General features: G+C 39.6%; 1 protein-coding gene across 1 annotated transcript in view; it reads left to right on the plus strand.

Moving 5' to 3' along the window:
• The window catches only part of KNDC1 (kinase non-catalytic C-lobe domain containing 1), a 67,570-nt gene that overhangs the window by 19,331 nt on the left and 30,930 nt on the right, over window positions 1-17,309 (plus strand). Inside the window, exons 3-8 of the mRNA XM_070945617.1 lie at window positions 1,009-1,155; window positions 3,518-3,635; window positions 5,145-6,091; window positions 12,396-12,510; window positions 14,633-14,704; window positions 14,798-14,859. Coding sequence (XP_070801718.1) covers window positions 1,009-1,155; window positions 3,518-3,635; window positions 5,145-6,091; window positions 12,396-12,510; window positions 14,633-14,704; window positions 14,798-14,859 — 1,461 coding nt within the window. The remainder of the gene's footprint in view (window positions 1-1,008; window positions 1,156-3,517; window positions 3,636-5,144; window positions 6,092-12,395; window positions 12,511-14,632; window positions 14,705-14,797; window positions 14,860-17,309) is intronic.

The following is a 17,309-nucleotide window of genomic DNA, read 5'->3' on the forward strand; positions in this document are numbered from 1 at the left end:
TAAATCAATCCAAATCTTTCCCAGTTAAATCAGTCCAGTGATACAAAATCTTCTTACCACACAAACAGTAGTTGGTTAGAATAACAAACTCACTCTGGTTCACAACCCACAATGGTGGCAGATCCATCCAACAATGATAGCACAATGATCGCAACTCCACACACTATGGTAGCTTATCATCAACTGAATACGTTACAGTACCTTTCTTAAATACATTCACAACTAATTACAGCATGACTCAGCATTACAATGAATCAGCAGTAAAACTTTAAAGTCACACAATACATATTCAGCTTAAAGTTACAGTACACATATATTGCCTGGACAACTTGTTAGGCTCAAACCATACCCTAACGGGAGTAAAGTACACACTTTGAGAGGGTGGGAGGAGATGGGATGTTATCTAATCCATTCACCATCTTCAGATTGCCACATCCCCATTGGGGTGCCAGGCCAGTTGGCACAGCCATGTCTTCAAGCCCTTTCAGAAGGCCAAAAGGAAGGGTGTGGATCTCACCTCAGGGGACACGAAGTTCCAGAGGGTGGGACCCACGGCAGAAAAGGCCCCTCTTCTAGACCCTGCCCAACAGAATTCTTTGACAGATGGGGTCCACTGCATGCCCTTTCTGCCGGTGTGGGTGAGACTGTTCCTCAGATAGCCTGGACCCATGCCATGCAGGACTTTAAAGGTGATAACCAACACCTTGAATTTGATCCGGAAGCAAAACTGGGGACCAGTGCAGCTTGCAGAAAACTGCCTGAGGAGTGCATTCTGTAACAGCTGAAGCTTCCGGATAATGTTAGTTATAACTCACTGGTATCACTGGTTTTAATGAAGTGAGTTTGTGGTAAGTATACGATTGCCGTGATCGTCTAGTGGTAAGTATCCCTGCCTGTCATGTGGGAGCCCGGGGTTCGATTCCCCGACAGGGAGCCAGACATTAAGTTGGGTTTAAATACAAAGTGGTACTTGGTAAAGTGCCTTGTTTTTGTTTTTAATTTCTGCAGGCCCATCTGTATTCCTTGGGAGCTACTTTAACAGCAGCACTAGAGTATACAATGGAAACTGAAACAGATCTGGAATTTAGCCAGGATCTGTATGCTCTGCTTGGACAAATGCAGAAAGAAAATCCTAAAGAAAGGCCAGATATTGAGGTAAAGGTCTTGATTTGCCATCTTGAATAGCAACATTTATCCAATCTTCCTTTGACTGTTTCATTACAAGACAATTGGCTGAAGCTAAGTATGGGTAAAACAACATTACTAGAAATATAGGCATTATTGTTATATAGTATATGTTGTTTGGCATTAATATAATTTGTCATTTCCACATGGGAGTTACTATTCTTCTTTAACAAAAGAATAACACTTTGGAAATATATGTTTCTTTTATTAGTGCCTGAGTTTATAGGGGGCAAACATTCTAAATAAATATATGCAATGGAATTTTTAAAATAATACATTCCAAGGAAATGAATTATGGATCTAGCATCTATGATGCTAACAATAATAACTTACAATATCATGTGTGCTAACATAAGAAGTCAGGATTGTATGCAATGTTCGTTAATCAGAATACTTCACTTTAGACTTGGCAACTTGGTTTGTTTGGCTTAAATACTTTGACATTGGTCATATGTATATTTTATTTGCTTATTGCAAAAATGTATACTCTGTATTCTTTTGCTTATTGCAAAAATGTATACACTGCCAGCTCCCAAAGATTCAAGGCAGCTTACAAAACTCTCTAACAAATCTCAAACCCCACAATAATAGATAACATTGCAGTAACTCAGTTTTTTTTTTAAAAAAAAATCAAAACACAAATCCAATTTAAAGCTTTCTCAATTCCTCCCTCTCCCTCTCCAGAGGGTAATGTCTCAAATGTGCCAGTAAAATTCAGGGCTTTGTAGAAGGACAAAATTGTGGGAGGGCAAATGTACCTCAAGGGACAAGCTCTTCGAGGTTACTCCCTCGAGGTGGGCAACCTAAGTCTTCTATCCAAAGATGAAAACATGGACAGGATAATAGGAGAAGATCGCCTAGCCCTAGAAGGTAGACAGGAATCAACCCACATAAGTTTTATAAGCTGAGTCCAGCATTTTGAATTAAACACAGAAACCAATTGCCTTCTAATGCCAACTGGATAAAGGCTTCCTTGCTCATGATTTCTGCCTGCTGCTGCAGTAACACCCAGGAGCCCAGGAGAGCCCTCAAATCTACTCCTTCAGTTTAAAGTTGTTTTGGCCCATCACATGCCTCCAGATGCTAAATAACAATTGCTACTGCATATCTGGCCTTGGGTGATACTGTGCAACTACGTTTTTGCAGCATTCTGATGATATCTCATCCTAAACTAATATTTGATCTACCGAAGCTGCTTCATACAGATTTTTAATATCATGGGTGAGTCGAGCACAGATGGACATTTCCTCTTGTGATCTGGGGTACCTTACAATAAAGCAACCACAGGCTGGACATCTCCCCTCATGATCACCAATTAGAATCATACACACTCCAGAAGATTAGATTAGGTTAGAATTCTTAATTGGCTATGTGTGATTGGACACACAAGGAATTTGTCTTCTTCACCATTTGCGGGCAATTCAGAAGAATAAAATGATGGACGCTATTAAATGCTACTAAGAGATTATAGAAGCAAAGGAACATACACCCTTCTTCCACATTTCAGTCCAAGTCATCTATCTGACCAATCAATGCAGCTTTGGTCCCATGCCCAGGTGTAAACACAGACTGGAAGGGATCCAGATAATCCACTTCATTTTGATAAAGGCCCCAAATCTTTTCAATCTCACAAATATATCACGACAGCCTTCCAGAAAGTCATCAAACTAGCCCTTCCCCAGAATAAATCTTGAGCAACTTTGAACAAAGCTTCTGAATGAAAAGAACCCAACAATGACCTTTTCATTCACCATTTTCATCACCGCCATAAACTTGTGAATGGGTGTGTCCCATTGGGTTCACTTACACTCATTTTACCATTTTCAAGTCTAAAGTATAAATTTCTGGAGAGCAAAGTGCAATGCTTCGACTTGAGTTGCATTTTTAATTACATTTCTGTTTCTTGGAAATTGCTGTTTTAGTTTCTAGGAGATATTTCATGTTTACCATTGAAACTTGATTTACTGCTATAATATATTACAAACCTAATTCAAACCCCTTTTATTCATTTAAAATCCACTACCAAAAAATGAACGAAGGATGCAATTTTAACTAAAATTTAAGTACAAAAAAGATAAGGTATTTCCCCAATATAAACTATATTGCATTTTATTACCATATCTATATTTTAAACAGCATAAAATACTTTCAACTGTTATGCTACATAGTGATTTGTATACATGTAATAAATGGACAGTTGAAAAGAAATGATATATATAGGACCTCTGTAAATGCAAAATGCTGAAGTTTCCAAGGTAGTGTTAATCTATTGGATCATATGAAAACATAGCTAGATAATTGATAATGTCTTTCGATATAATTGTCATTGTAGGTTGTTCTATCATTATGCAAAGAGAAACTCAAGCTTTCCTCCCCAAGTGATATTTGCCAGGCTCTTTCAGCTACTGGAAGAAAAATGCTTTCAATTGAATCATATGGCACCTTTCAAGGTATAGTTTTTGTATTTTTGATGCATACCATGGACCTTGGAGTAATAATAATAACATAATGTTTGTAGCTCATGAACTGAAATCCAAAAACATATGAGCTGAAGTGACCTCTAGGTGTTTATGTACAGGAATTTTTTTTTAAAGGCAACACAGTTCTAGGCTGCATTAACAGAGGGATAGAATCAAGATCACGTAAAGTGTTAATACTATTTTATAATGCCTTGGTAAGACATTTGGAATACTGCATCCAGTTTTGGTCCCCATGATATAAAAAGATGTTGAGACTCTAGAAAGAGTGCAGAGAAGAGTAACAAAGAGGATTAGGGGACCGGAGGCTAAAACATATGAAGAACGGTTGCAGGAACTGGATATGTGTAGTTTAATGAAAAAAAGGACTAGGGGAGACATGATAGCAGTGTTCCAATATCTCAGGGGCTGCCACAAAGAAGAGGGAGTCAAGCTATTCTCCAAAGCACCTGAGGGAAGGACAAGAAGCAATGGATGGAAATTAATCAAGGAGAGAAGCAACTTAGAACTAAGGAGAAATTTCCTGACAGTTAGAACAATTAATCAGTGGAACAACTTGCCTCCAGAAGTTGCGAATGCTCCAATACTGGAAGTTTTTAAAAAGAGATTGGACAACCATTTGTCTGAAATGGTATAGGGTTTCCTGCCTAAGCAGGGGGTTGGGCTAGAAGACCTCCAAGGTCCCTTCCAACTGTGTTATTCTATATTCTAGATATAGATAGTCCTTGACTTATGACTATAATTAAGTCTGGAATTAATCGTAAATCATGCTGGTTGTTAAGTGAGTCATCACATGACCACACTCAACTTTATGACATTTTATACAGCAGTTGTTAAGTGCATCAGTGTGGTCATTAAGCAGATCAGTTTTTACCCAGTGAGCATTTTTCTCCCAGAAACCCGAAGTAAATGCCAGATTCTGGCAAGAAACACTATAAATCACAGTCATGTAACCATAAGATGCTGCAAATGGACATAAATGCAGGCCAGTTGCCAAGCACCCAAAATACAAACATGTGACAGAAGACAGTCAAAACTTCAAATCTAGGACACAAATAGCCCTGGGAAAGCTTGTCATAACTTCAAATGGTCATTAAACAACCAGTCCTAAATTGAGGACTACCTGTACTTTGAAATAATCTTCTCTTTTAATGGAAGTGTGAATTTCCGAGCCTCCAGCTTGGCATTGTGGACTTGTTGAAGTTTTCAAGCAAGCATATAAGCAGTGGTTGGCAATGATCTGTGTAACCTAATCCTATCCAGACGTTGCTTCCAGGCTGTGAGATGTTAGGGGGATTGCTGGCGTGCAAAATATCGTGGGAAGCCATCAATAGTTTGGTATTTTTTTCTTTCTTATTTAACTTTTGATAATAGCACTCCGTATTAATTTCCAATTCTCATGGCACCAACAAATTCAGGATGGGATGCGGAGGCAGGACAAAAAAAAATGCTTTTAATAAAATCCTCTCTCTTTGTATCTAGACAGTTCTGATGACATCTGGGAAGGAACATTCTATGAGAGCCCTTCGCCGAATGAAGAACGCCCAGATAATAACTTGGCTAAGACTAGAACACCATCACCAGAGGACTTGAAGTTTGCTAGAAGTGAATGTTCTTCTGGCACGTATGCGTCGAATGACGGAAACGGTGATGTAAAGACCATGAAAATCAACAAGAAGGAGGAAAGAGTTTGCTGCCAAAGTATTTCAACCTGGGTTACAAAAAGTCAAGAGAGGAACAGTTTTATGAAACACAACAAGGAGTTAGATGCTAAGCCATATGCAACCGGAGCGGAGAGAGATACGTTTGAGAGATACTGTTTAAGGAAAATTAGAACTTTTCCAAATGTTCCATTTAACTCTGAGACATACTCAAGAGCATGTTTATCTTTTATAGGGAATCACATTTCACCGACAAGGAAGCCGTGTCAGGGACAACCTGGTTGTACTGAGGACACTATCTTAGAAGGAACATTAATTCAGTGTGATCATCCTGAATCAAAATCAGAATCTCTTCCGCATAACAATTTCGGAGAACTTTGTCTGAGCCCAAATACATCTTCAGTGTATCCAAACCACATGACATCCAGTGATGACAAAGAAGCAGTGGATATTTTTTCATATCGTTACACCATTTCTGAAACTTCAGGCCAAAATAATCTATCGGATGCAACAGATGAAACAAGTCCTGAGTGCAAGGCATTAGAAAACTGTGGTGTAAGAGAATTCCTTAATGAAGCTCCTCTAAAATCAGGTCAAAACTCTTTGTTTTATATTAACAAAATGTCTCCCGCATTTATGGCCTTTAAGGAAGATGGATGTAAGTCAACCATGCTAAGTTCTCCTGAAGAGACGCACAGTGAGGGAAAAGACAGTTGGATTGAAGACAGACAAGATGATGACGGGGACTCAGAAATGAGAAACAATGAGGTAGCAAAAACAAATCCTTCATTTAAAAACTATTTTAATTAGTCTGGCACATAAAGCACTTTCTTTGTGGAGATGGGAGAGTGTGGCCCTACAATTAAACTCTTTTAACACATATATGCCATGGTGAGTTAGTGAGGCAACTTTTGATTACCAGCACTTTAAAAAGGAAAGTTTGAACTGGAAATTGTTAATAAACCTTTGGATTTGAAAATTCAAGAAGTTAAATTTAATGCAACTGAAATATAAACGAAGTAAATTTCTACTTTATCACACTAAATCAAAAATCACCATCTGCATACAAAATTTATTTTGAATCACATTACAGCCAATTTTATATAGATCAAGGTTCTGAGTCACTTTTTCTTTAAGATAATACATGTGTCATGTCAGATTCCTCAGGTAAAATGCTTTTCTCAGCAATTGGATATGTTCATCAATTCTTGGTGTAGTAAATGCTGGAGAAAGTGTATTGGAAAAGATAGCAACTTGTAGGTGGAGAATTAGAAGCAATTTTATGTCTGAGGCTGCTAAGGTCTAAACCAGTATCCCTTAGTTTATCACGTACACCAAGGTTTTAAAATAAGATGCCAGGGATATATGTAAGAAGTCCCATTCATGCAGTAAAATAAGATAAGCAGGCTATTATATGAGTAAAAATAAGGAACAGAGTAGAAACAGAGGAGTAAAATTTGCAGTTTGGTTCAGTGTTCAGGAATGATCTGCATGCTTTCTGCTTGCATTAGGTGTTCATTTTGGAAATGAACACTGTACAAATCTTGATGCGCTCTTCAGATTCCAGCTTTCTTAGTTTTAATGTTCCCATTTGTCTTGGAAACAACATAAATTTCCTTGATGCTTGATCGGTCAACTTTAATGTCACCCTCATGCTTCTATGCTCCTCTTTGCTTTATGTCAAAATTATATTGCCAAACCTGCTGCCTGCCAACTTCATAACTGTATCTTCAGACTTTTTAAAATGGCTTTTGCTTTGCAATTCATAAATAAACCAATTCAAGTGTGACTGAGAAGACTTTTTCTCTAACCTTAATTTTAACCTCGTTGCCTTGTCTCTTTTTCATGCAGTTGCCATGGCTTTTGAACTGCAATATAAAACTTTTTTGTATGCACTCTTCTCTTGCTTTGTTCTGATAATTTCAACCTCAGACTGTCATAGAAGTGAAAATCAAGTTGCCGGAAGACAATATATAATTTTCACAGAGTTACTATTCTGATCCCTAGATAAACCTGTTCAGAAGCTGGATGCAGTTTTCAGGAAATAATTTCTTTTATCTCTCAGAAATAGGAAATTATTTCTTTTTTCAAAAAAAAAAAAAAACCTAAAAAAAAATTCAACTTTTGTCCAGAAAAAGAATGTCCCCTGAAATATTGAAGCTTTCAAACATGGAGTAGAATGGATGCGGATGCAAAAATAAACTTAGAATTTTCCTTCCTTTTCTACTGTACATGAGCATTAAGCATTCACAAATGTTGTTCTTAATATTTATAAATGAGATAAAACTCTTAGCAGTAAAACATTGGTTCCTGGCAGTTACTCTTACAGGGCACTACAGGTGCCAGGAAAAAAAAATCTTTACTTAAAAAAGCCAAAATCTTAGAAGTTTGCCAAATCTGACAAGATGTTACAAGTCTTCTCAGAGGCTGTCCACTTTAATTTTTAAAATATTCTAATTACTTGAGGGGAAGGGATTGGGTCAGCTAGAAGGAAGACATATAGCATGGAATCCATAAGTGCCATGTTCCTAAGCCAGGGGTAGGCTGCTGGGGGTTCGCAGGGGTTTGAGAGAACCTCTAGCTAAGATTCTGGGCAGTTCGGAGAGCCCCCAAATCCCACTCCTGGCTGGTCCCACCCACCCCACCAGGAGTCTCCATGCAGCCCGTTTTGGATGCAGGTAAGTGCAGAGGCTCGGGGAGGGCAAAACATGGGCCTACTGGAAGGTCGGGAGGGCCTCCAGAGCCTGGGGAGGCCATTTCGGCTTCCCGGAGGCTCAAGGAAAGCTTCCGGAGCCCAGGGAATGCAAAAACACCCCACCACCATGGTGCAGGAAGCTGACTAGGCTAAACCCACCATGACCACGCCCACCCAGCAACTGGGCAGAAAACCCCTTGCTAAAATTTTTGAAGCCCACTCCTGTCCTAAGCCTTGTGTCAGCACTTCAAGCTGCATTGTACTCTAGTGCTGACATAAGAAGGAGAAGCGGAGGCGTCTGGAAAGGGACGTTTGACTTTTCACCTACTTATTTTGCCTGGAGATAATATCCCCTAGGAGATGGGATGGGAGGGGGGAAATTCCTTTGAGCTGGAGCAGTAGATTCGGGGTAGAGTGACTTGGAAGATGGCCAATGAGTGCAGGGGAGTGAGGAACGGAAACGGAGGGTTTTGGGTCTGGAAGTCAGTGTTGGCTGCGATGGAATCGGAGTTAGAATGTCGTGCTTAATAAATGGGAGTTTTTTTCATCAAAGACTTTGTTTGAAATGCAATTTATTTGAGACAACCTCGAAACTTTACACCTTGGCTTATCAAATGGTCCTCAATACTTCTGATGATGAGAGGGTGGCCCATACATAATAAAACTTCAGAACAGTTGCACTAGGTCATGACCACATTTGATATCAATATTGATTTGTTCTTGGTACTAGAGATTCCAGAATTTCAGGCAGGAGTTTTTCCTACCTAAACATAATTTTCTATCATGCCCAATAAACCAAATTGTAAGTTCACTGGCTTTCTTTAATTCTGAATATCAAAAATAACATAGAATCTTTCATGCTAAGTATGCTCCTTCACTGGCTGTTCCTTTTATCATTAATCTTTGTTCAACTCTATGACTGCTTAAAATTCATCTGGGCTCCAAGGGTCTTGAATTTTGTACGTAGTTATAGAGAAAGTGCTTTCAAAATTCAAATCTCATTGGAATGAGGTAAAAGTAAAATTCTGAAGATTCATTTTTATTCAAGGAGCAAAGGAAATAAGCTTTTAAAAAAAAACCACTGGAGGGGGGAACAGCCCCATCCCCAGGAGTGAGAGACTTGGAGAAGGAGAGACATCTAATGAGAGGAGCCCTTTCTGAAGAAATGGTAGACAGCAGAGAAATCAGCCATAGGCAGGGAAAGAGCCTTGGTAGTACAGTGGTCTAAAGCACCCTGTTATTAAGACCAGCTGCCTGCAATTACTGCAGGGTTCGAATCTCGCCAGGCTCAAGGTTGACTCAGCCTTCCGTCCTTTCTAAGGTAGGTAAATTGAGGACCCAGTTGTGGGGGCAATAAGCTGACTTTGTATAAATATACAAAAGGATGAAGGCTATTGCTTAGCACATTGTAAGCCGCCCTGAGTCTCTGGAGAAGGGCGGCATATAAATCAAATTAAAAAAAGGGGGGGACTGCATAGGCATCGGAGGACTGGAGAACGGGAGTGTGACAAGCAAAAGGGATGGAAGGCCAGGAGAGGATCATAGAGAAAGGATTGTCTCCAGTACTTGAGGGACTGCCACAGAGAGGGAAGGATTGACTTTTCCCCCAAAGAACTAGAGGGCAGGACAAGTAATGGGTGGGAGCTTGTTAAAAGAGAGCTCCGACCTAGAAGTAAGAAATTTTTTGACAGAACAATTAATGGAATAGCTTGTCTCCTGGAGTTGTGGGTGCTCGTCACGGGAGGTTTTCAAAAATAGACTGGACAGCCATTTAATTGGGATGGTAGAAGGTTTCCTATCTTCAGCAGGGGGTTGAACTAGAACAGGGGTCTCCAACCTTGGCAACTTTAAACCTGGAGGACTTCAACTCCCAGAATTCCCCAGCCAGCAAAGCTGAACTGGGGAATTCTGAACTAGAAGACCTCTGAAGTCCCTTCCAGATCTATGATCCTAGGTTCTAAATTCCAATTCCTCCTACTACCCTTCCCTACCTACCTTGATCCAAGATTCTGGATGCTAGATTACTGGAGTCCTTGGGCTCCAATTTAATTCTGTTGAATCCCAGCCCTGTTTGTAATAAGACCATGCTCCTCCACAGCTTCATAATGGTGAAAAGGATATCCCTGGCGTGTATCAGCAAGAGCTGGGTAGGTGAGCACAGAGGGCTTCCTCTGTCTAACCAGGTTTCAGGCTAGCTGTCTTAACCAGAAAAGGCAAGGACACTAGGAGACCATCTCACATCAGAAAATGCTATTTATTATTTTAAAAACACAGCCAGGAGCCCTAGGGAAAGAGTTGTCTCGGTTTTCTCATATCGCTCAACTACAATCCTGCTCAATTCATTTCTTACTTTTCTTCTTGCGGTGTTGTTGCTGTTCCTGGTCTTTGTCCTTCGTGGTTGCAAGGTCCTTTTGTTTTGACTGTGTTGTTCTTATAGCAAAACTATCCATCGTGGTCGAAGAAAAAGTTTGATTTTTCTGCTGGCTTGTTGCAGAGTCTGACCCTGATTTTTAAAACTACTAGGCCAAACAATCTCTCGGTGTTTAGTATGAGGCAATTTGAACTAGTGCTTAAGGCATCAAGCTAGAAACTGGAAGATTGTGAGTTCTAGTCCCACCGTGGGTTCAAAGCCAACTGGATTTGTCTAGTCACTTTCAACGAACCAACTCACATCACAACTCACATCAAATAGGAGGAGGAAGGAGGAAAAGATATCTTCCCTACCTTGAGTTATTTATAAAAATAATAAAGGCAAGATAAATATTAGTGCTTTTAATAGGATTCTGTCCTATTTCACTGGTCAATCAAGGTGGAAAAAAGTAACCCTCAAAATAACTTTCTGTGCATTTTCGAATGCCTTATTCACATTTTTTTTTCTTAGAGAAGAACATGAAACTTTACAATTGTATAATTGTAAAGTTTCATATTCTAATTCTAATATTATAACTATATAACTCGGTGCCTTCCGCTGTGCCCTTAAAACCTTCTTTTTCCAGCAAGCCGGGCTGGCCTAACATTTTTTAAAATGTTTTTAATTGTTTGTTATTGTTTTTAATCATGGGGCCAAATTTATATATATATTTTAATTGTATTTTAATGTTTGTAGTTTATGTTTTTACTTGGCTGTTCACCGATCTGAGTCCTCAAGGAGAAGGGCGGTATACAAATTTAACAATAAATAAATAAATAAATATAATATTGTATTATATTTGGATATTTATATATATGAAAGCTATGTTTTTTTAATTATGTCCAAGGGGAATATATTTCTTTGTGTGCTAGAAGAAGAAAAAAAGTAACTCTTTTGCATATTTATCTATATCGAAGGCACTAAGGTATTACTGAGAAGAGGTATCACCTATATCAGGGGTGTCAAACTCAAGGCCTAGTGTCTGGATCCAGCCCACGGGGTACTTAGATCTGGCCTGTGGGGCTGCCATGGAAACAGCAAAGTGCTTCTGCCAGTGAAAACGGGCTCCTGAGCTCCATTTTTGGCTGCCAGGGGCTCCTGCAGGTGTCCCCAACAGAAGTGACGTCAAGCTGGCCACGCCCACCCTGGCCATGCCCACCCCAGCCCCCCAAGGTCAAACACAACCCTGATGCGGCCCTCAATGAAATTGAATTTGACACCCCTGACCTATAACATAAATGCAATAACTTACTGTATTTTTCAGAGTATAAGACACACTTTTTCCACTCCTAAAAATGGGTGGAAATGTCTGTGCATCTTATACAGTGAATGTTGCTGAAGCCCTGCCCACCCGCCAGCCCACACCCTTCAGGTGTTTTCGGCCTCCATGCATTGCATTTTTGGCTTCTGCGCGTTGCGTTTTTGGCCTCCGCACATCCTGTTTTAGACCCATTCCAGGCTGCGGGGATCACCACAGCACATTGCTGCCGATTGCTGCTGATTGCTGCCTCCATGCATTGCATTTTCAGCCTCTGTGCGTTATGTTTTTGGCCTCCGCACGTCACTTGGAACTGGCCAAAAACGCAGCACGCAGAGGTGGTGATGGGCTGTGGCGATCCCCGCAGCCTGGAACAGCTGATTGGTGGTATTCCGGGAGGCCGATCCAACTGCCAATCAGCTGCTCGTGCTGAATCAGGCTGTGATAATGTGCTGAAGCTGACCAGGCTGTTTGCTGTTTGCTGCAAGGATGCTAGCCAGATGAATACTGATGGATGCTGAGAGGCAGAGGCAGAATTTTTTTTTCTTGTTTTCCTCCCCAAAAACTAATGTCCGTCTTATACTCTGAAAAATATGGTATGTTCATAGATTAACATGTATATACTGTAATTTCAATTTAACACACATTGTAATGAGTATGGCTTCAAAAACACTTTGTTTCTCAACTGTCCTTAACATTTTGCTTTCAGTGTGTTTTTCTGAAACATCTCTTAATACAGTACGGTAAACCCTTGAAAGATTATGAACTCTGGGCTTTATGCCATGAATGTTTGCTCACTTTGGAGACATATACAGATTATCCAGGTATGACCTTTGCTATTTTTTCTTTAACTAATGTATTCTGTTATTTTAATATTTACAACATGCTTCATTTTTTTTCAATGCTCTCAGTGTGGAATTGATACTTTTGAGACATGCATTTTGGCTTCCTGTTGTAGCTCGTAGCCAACCAGCTAATAAAAAGTGGCTGTGAAAGGATAAGGGACTATTTGATCCTTACAATAAAAAGATGGATTGTAAAATAAACTTCTTATATTTTAATGTTGACTATAACTTGGATATTATTTATCACCTATGTAATGAAAACTTGTAGGAGCCTCAGTTGCTAGAATATTTCACACCTTCCTTTTCGTAGATTGATATATCTTTAAGACATTCTTGAACAAGAATCTTAAACTGTGTGTAATGACACATGAATAATATAGTTAATAATTCATCACATTTCTATTTTATTATGACTATAAAGTCATTGTCTCCATGCCACCAAATACCACAAAGGAATTATAAAGTAAAGGCATGGTTCGGGAGGTTTTAACATAGCTATTTAATATCTTAAGATGCTTATTTCTGTAATAATAACTCAGGTGAGCATCTGTGTGTTCATCTGGCAGGTAAAAATTCCACTCTCAGTACAGATTGTTAATAGGTCCTTCTCTATTTATTTCAGAATTCTGGGCTTGCATGAATGTTCTTAATGCTTGTTTAGCACTTCATAAACTTTGCCAAAGACAATGATCTTATCTGCAGCTTTGGCATTTTGAAGAAATCTACCTTTATGCTTGTTTGTGTTTATTTTTAAATACCAACCTAATATAAGCTTGACAATTGCCTAAGGCACCATATTATATATTGAAATTCCCTGGAGTTTTGGATAACCCGAGCAAGGTGCTAGCCACTACGCAATCAATGACAGTATATCCAACCAGAAGGCAGTGGTGAAATCTAAAATTTGTTACTACCGGTTCTGTGGGCGTGTTTTGGGGGGGGTAATGTGACTGGGTGGGCGTGGCCAATTTTTTTTTAACTTTTAAAACCATTTTTTCTACAACCTCTTCGGCGAAGAGGTTGTAAAAAAATGCTTTCCAAAGGGTCTGACGATCCCAGCTGAGTTGCCTGATCGGCAGAGGCTTTTTTTCTTTTAAATGCCTCTGACAATCAGGCAACTGAGCTTGGATCGTCAGAGGCATTTAAAAGAAAAAAAGCCTCTGCTGATCAGGCAACTCAGCTTGGATTGTCAGAGGCATTTAAAAGAAAAAAAGCCTCTGACGATCAGGCTGGGATCTCAGAGGGTCAGCTCTGGGCAGATCTCAGGATCAGCTGGGATCCTCAGAGCCTTTTGAAAGCATTTTTTTACAACCTCTTCGCTCTGAAGAGGTTGTAGAAAAAATGCTTTTAAAAGCCTTTGACGATCCCAGCTGAGCCGCGCGATGATCAGAGGCTTTTTTTTTTACTTTTAAAAGCATTTTTTCTGCTGAAGAGGTTGTAGAAAAAATGCTTTTAAAAGCCTTTGACGATCCCAGCTGAGCCGCGCAATCATCAGAGGCTTTTTTTTTTACTTTTAAAAGCACTCTTTTGGCCGAAGAGGTTGTAGAAAAAATGCTTTTAAAAGTAAAAAAAAAAAGCCTCTGATGATTGTGCGGCTCAGCTGGGCATGGGGGGGGGGCAGGGATTTTTGCTACCGGTTCTCTGAACCAGCCGCCTCCATCGCTACTGGATCGGAGCATTTCACCCCTGCCAGAAGGTCAATGCACCAACATGCCAATTTTGTAGAGCAAAATTACCCTATCTTTAGGTTTACCTCAAGGGCTGAGAGATTTGGACCATCTTACTTTAACTCCCACATAAACTCAGGATTACAAGAAAATCCTCTAGGTATTAAATAGAGCAGTGTTTCTCAGCAACTTTGAGATGTGTGGACTTCAACTGCCAGAATCCCACAGCCAGCAAAATGTATCAAGGACACCCTATCTCTCAGTGGCTGCATAAGCTTCTAATGGACCTATGGTCAGGTAACAGTAGACTTTAGTCTGTCAGAATTCAGCATTTCATACTTTAATTATTATGTCTTATAACCAAATAATCAAAATAGATGTCAGTGATATTATAAGCCCTGTTAATATTGTTAATGTTATTGTCTATTTTCCAGCATATTTATGTTTGGATTCTGTAGTAATCAACCATGATGGAAGAATTTCTTTTGTTTCATATGGAAATGAAGGTAAATAAATACATGCTGCTGTAAATATTTTTAAGTTTCATTTAATTTGGCTTCAAAAATTAAAAGTGCTATTGCATTTTGTTTTATTTTTAGAATCGTTGGATAGGTTTTACTTGGCTCCTGAGACAGCAGAAGAGGGTTTTGTTACTGAAAAGGTATTAAAAAATATATGAACTTTGTGTTATATTTTAATGAAGATTCATCTTTAAAAAGGGCTATACTCCAAGACAAATTCTATCCAGATTTATACTATCTCTACATAGTTCCTTTATATTTCAGGCAGTGGTGGGTTGCCCACGGTTCACACCGGTTCTATAGAACTGGTAGTAAAACCAGCAGGAGGCTCCGCCCACTGACCCTGACATCTCAAAACGCTTCTGCGCTTGCGCAGAGGAGCATGCGTGCATGGCCCCATTGCGAACCGGTAGTAAAGATAAGTAGAACCCACCCCTGATTTCAGTATGCTGTAATTTTGTCTGCTTTTTAGTATCCTTTTTGAAAAGTGGAAGTTCTGCCTATAGGCCTTAATTATAAAACACATAGAAGATAAATTGCACGCTGTTACGTATGTCTTTGCTATTTGCTGGTAACTTATAAGATTGGTGGTCATATTTTTCATTCATTCAACTCTCACATATACAGAGAAGAAAAACATAGTTGCAAATAATGTCGTCGTCAAAAACAAGAAATAATTGAGATTTAAAAATCTGTGAAAAATGGATATGAAGAAGGCCAGTAATGATATGTGAAGGAGTGGAATGGAATGAATGGAATAAAATTGATGCTGAGAAAAAATTAATAAGTCAGTCATAAATTCTGTGGGAATGTTCAAACAATATAGCTACAGATAGACATCTTAAAGAATGTTAAGAGTGAGCTAAATGTCCAGAGATGCATCTCAGGAATTGGAACCTTAACTTAAAGTAAACAGTAAAGGCGACGGACTTTGTCAGATAGGCTAGATCCGTTACCAAAGTGACAAGGAGAAAATCATGGCTTAAGTCCAAAACAAGCAATGCCTAAGTGGCTCAGACAGATACCTCCCTAATTCATGTGGGTGTAAGAAGAAGGACGAAGTACTGAACAATCACACTTGCATGATTCTGTGTAGCCACTCTCAATACAAAAGTCTTATTTTACCTGTAGAATTGATTTGTGGATTACTTGGTGAGGCTGACATTTACATGATTTGATCTTTATCCCGTTTTTGCCATTTTTTGAGTTGATACACACAGGATTGTTCAGATGTCTTTGGATCAATCATTGGATATCAAACATCCATATATTCCTCCAGTAATTGGAGAGCTTTTCAAGTATTGATAAGACTGAGCTTTATATAAGGAGCTTCCTTAATGTCAAGCCCTGAAAGGGAAGAGTGCACATTTTCAACTTTATTCCATATTACAATGGCTGAATGATTTATTTGGAGATCAACTCATTAATAGGTGTTTGTGACTTGGTTTGATGATGAAGGAAAGTCCATTATTACACTCAATTGTGTGGCAGCCTAAGCTATACCTAGAATAGACTTATTTACTTGATCTGAACCCAAAGGTGCTTTTCAAAAGGCAACTGGACTTTGTTTTTCCTTGAAGACGTTTTGCTTCTCACCTAAGAAGAGTCTTCAGTTTTGACATGCTTCTTGGATTAGAAGCAAAACATCTTCAAGGAAAAACAAAAGTCCAGTTGCCTTTTGAAAAAGCATCCTTGGGACAGCCATGACCTGGATGACTGAGAATCTCCATAGATAGTTGATCTGAAGCTTGTAATTCATCTGTTGAACAGTTACGGTTTTAACCAGCACCCCAGTTTCGTGTTGATTTGGATGTTCAACCATGTGTATTTGTTGTGGCCCATCCACAGCCTGTGCAGCTAGTAGCTGATTCCGACAGTGAGGAGGCTGGTGTGGTGCTGCACCAGCAGCCTGTGCAGCTGGCACTTGAGTCAGACAATGAGGAGGATGGAGAAGATGTGGTGCCAGAGGCGGGGATTCAGCCAGGGCCTTCAGAAGCTCCCATAAGTGAAGAGGAAGAAGAGGAGGAGCCTCTTCTCGATGCACGAGTGTGCAGAGCTGCCAAAAGGCAGGAGTGGCTCCTCAGGAGGAGGTCTCTTCGAGAGTAAGGCTTGGGGCTAATTGGCCACTCCCCTAGCCTATTTGAGGAAGGATGATGACTGATGCAATTTGCAGGAAACAACTTCGTTCATATTCCTTCGTGTCTTGATTTCAGAAACGTTTTGATCGGCTCTTGCTTCCTTCTTATCAGTTTTCCTGCAAATTGCTTCTGGGCATTCTGCCAACCACAGTAAGATGATGGTTATCTGAAATACTGTGCCTCAGAATTGAGTTATTATTCTTTGGATTCTTGTCGGCTGTTTAATGAAGTTAAATTAACAGCCCTTGTTCAGAAAAGACTGGTTTAAACTGTACTTGTGTTCAAACAACTGCTAAGAAAGCTCATTACTAGTCCTTAATTAGTAAACTAAGGTTTGTATGGACTTTGTGTGTGTGCATTCTTTGGGGTCTGTAGCTGGGGCAGAACAGTATTCAAGAACAAGGAGAAAATAAAGTGAGGCTTGCTAGGTGACTAAGCTGCCTTTTCACGGT

Source organism: Pituophis catenifer, unplaced genomic scaffold (genome assembly GCF_029215685.1).
Source record: "Pituophis catenifer annectens isolate HBS135680 unplaced genomic scaffold, rPitCat1.0.hap2 SCAF_6, whole genome shotgun sequence".
NCBI lineage: Eukaryota > Metazoa > Chordata > Lepidosauria > Squamata > Colubridae > Pituophis > Pituophis catenifer.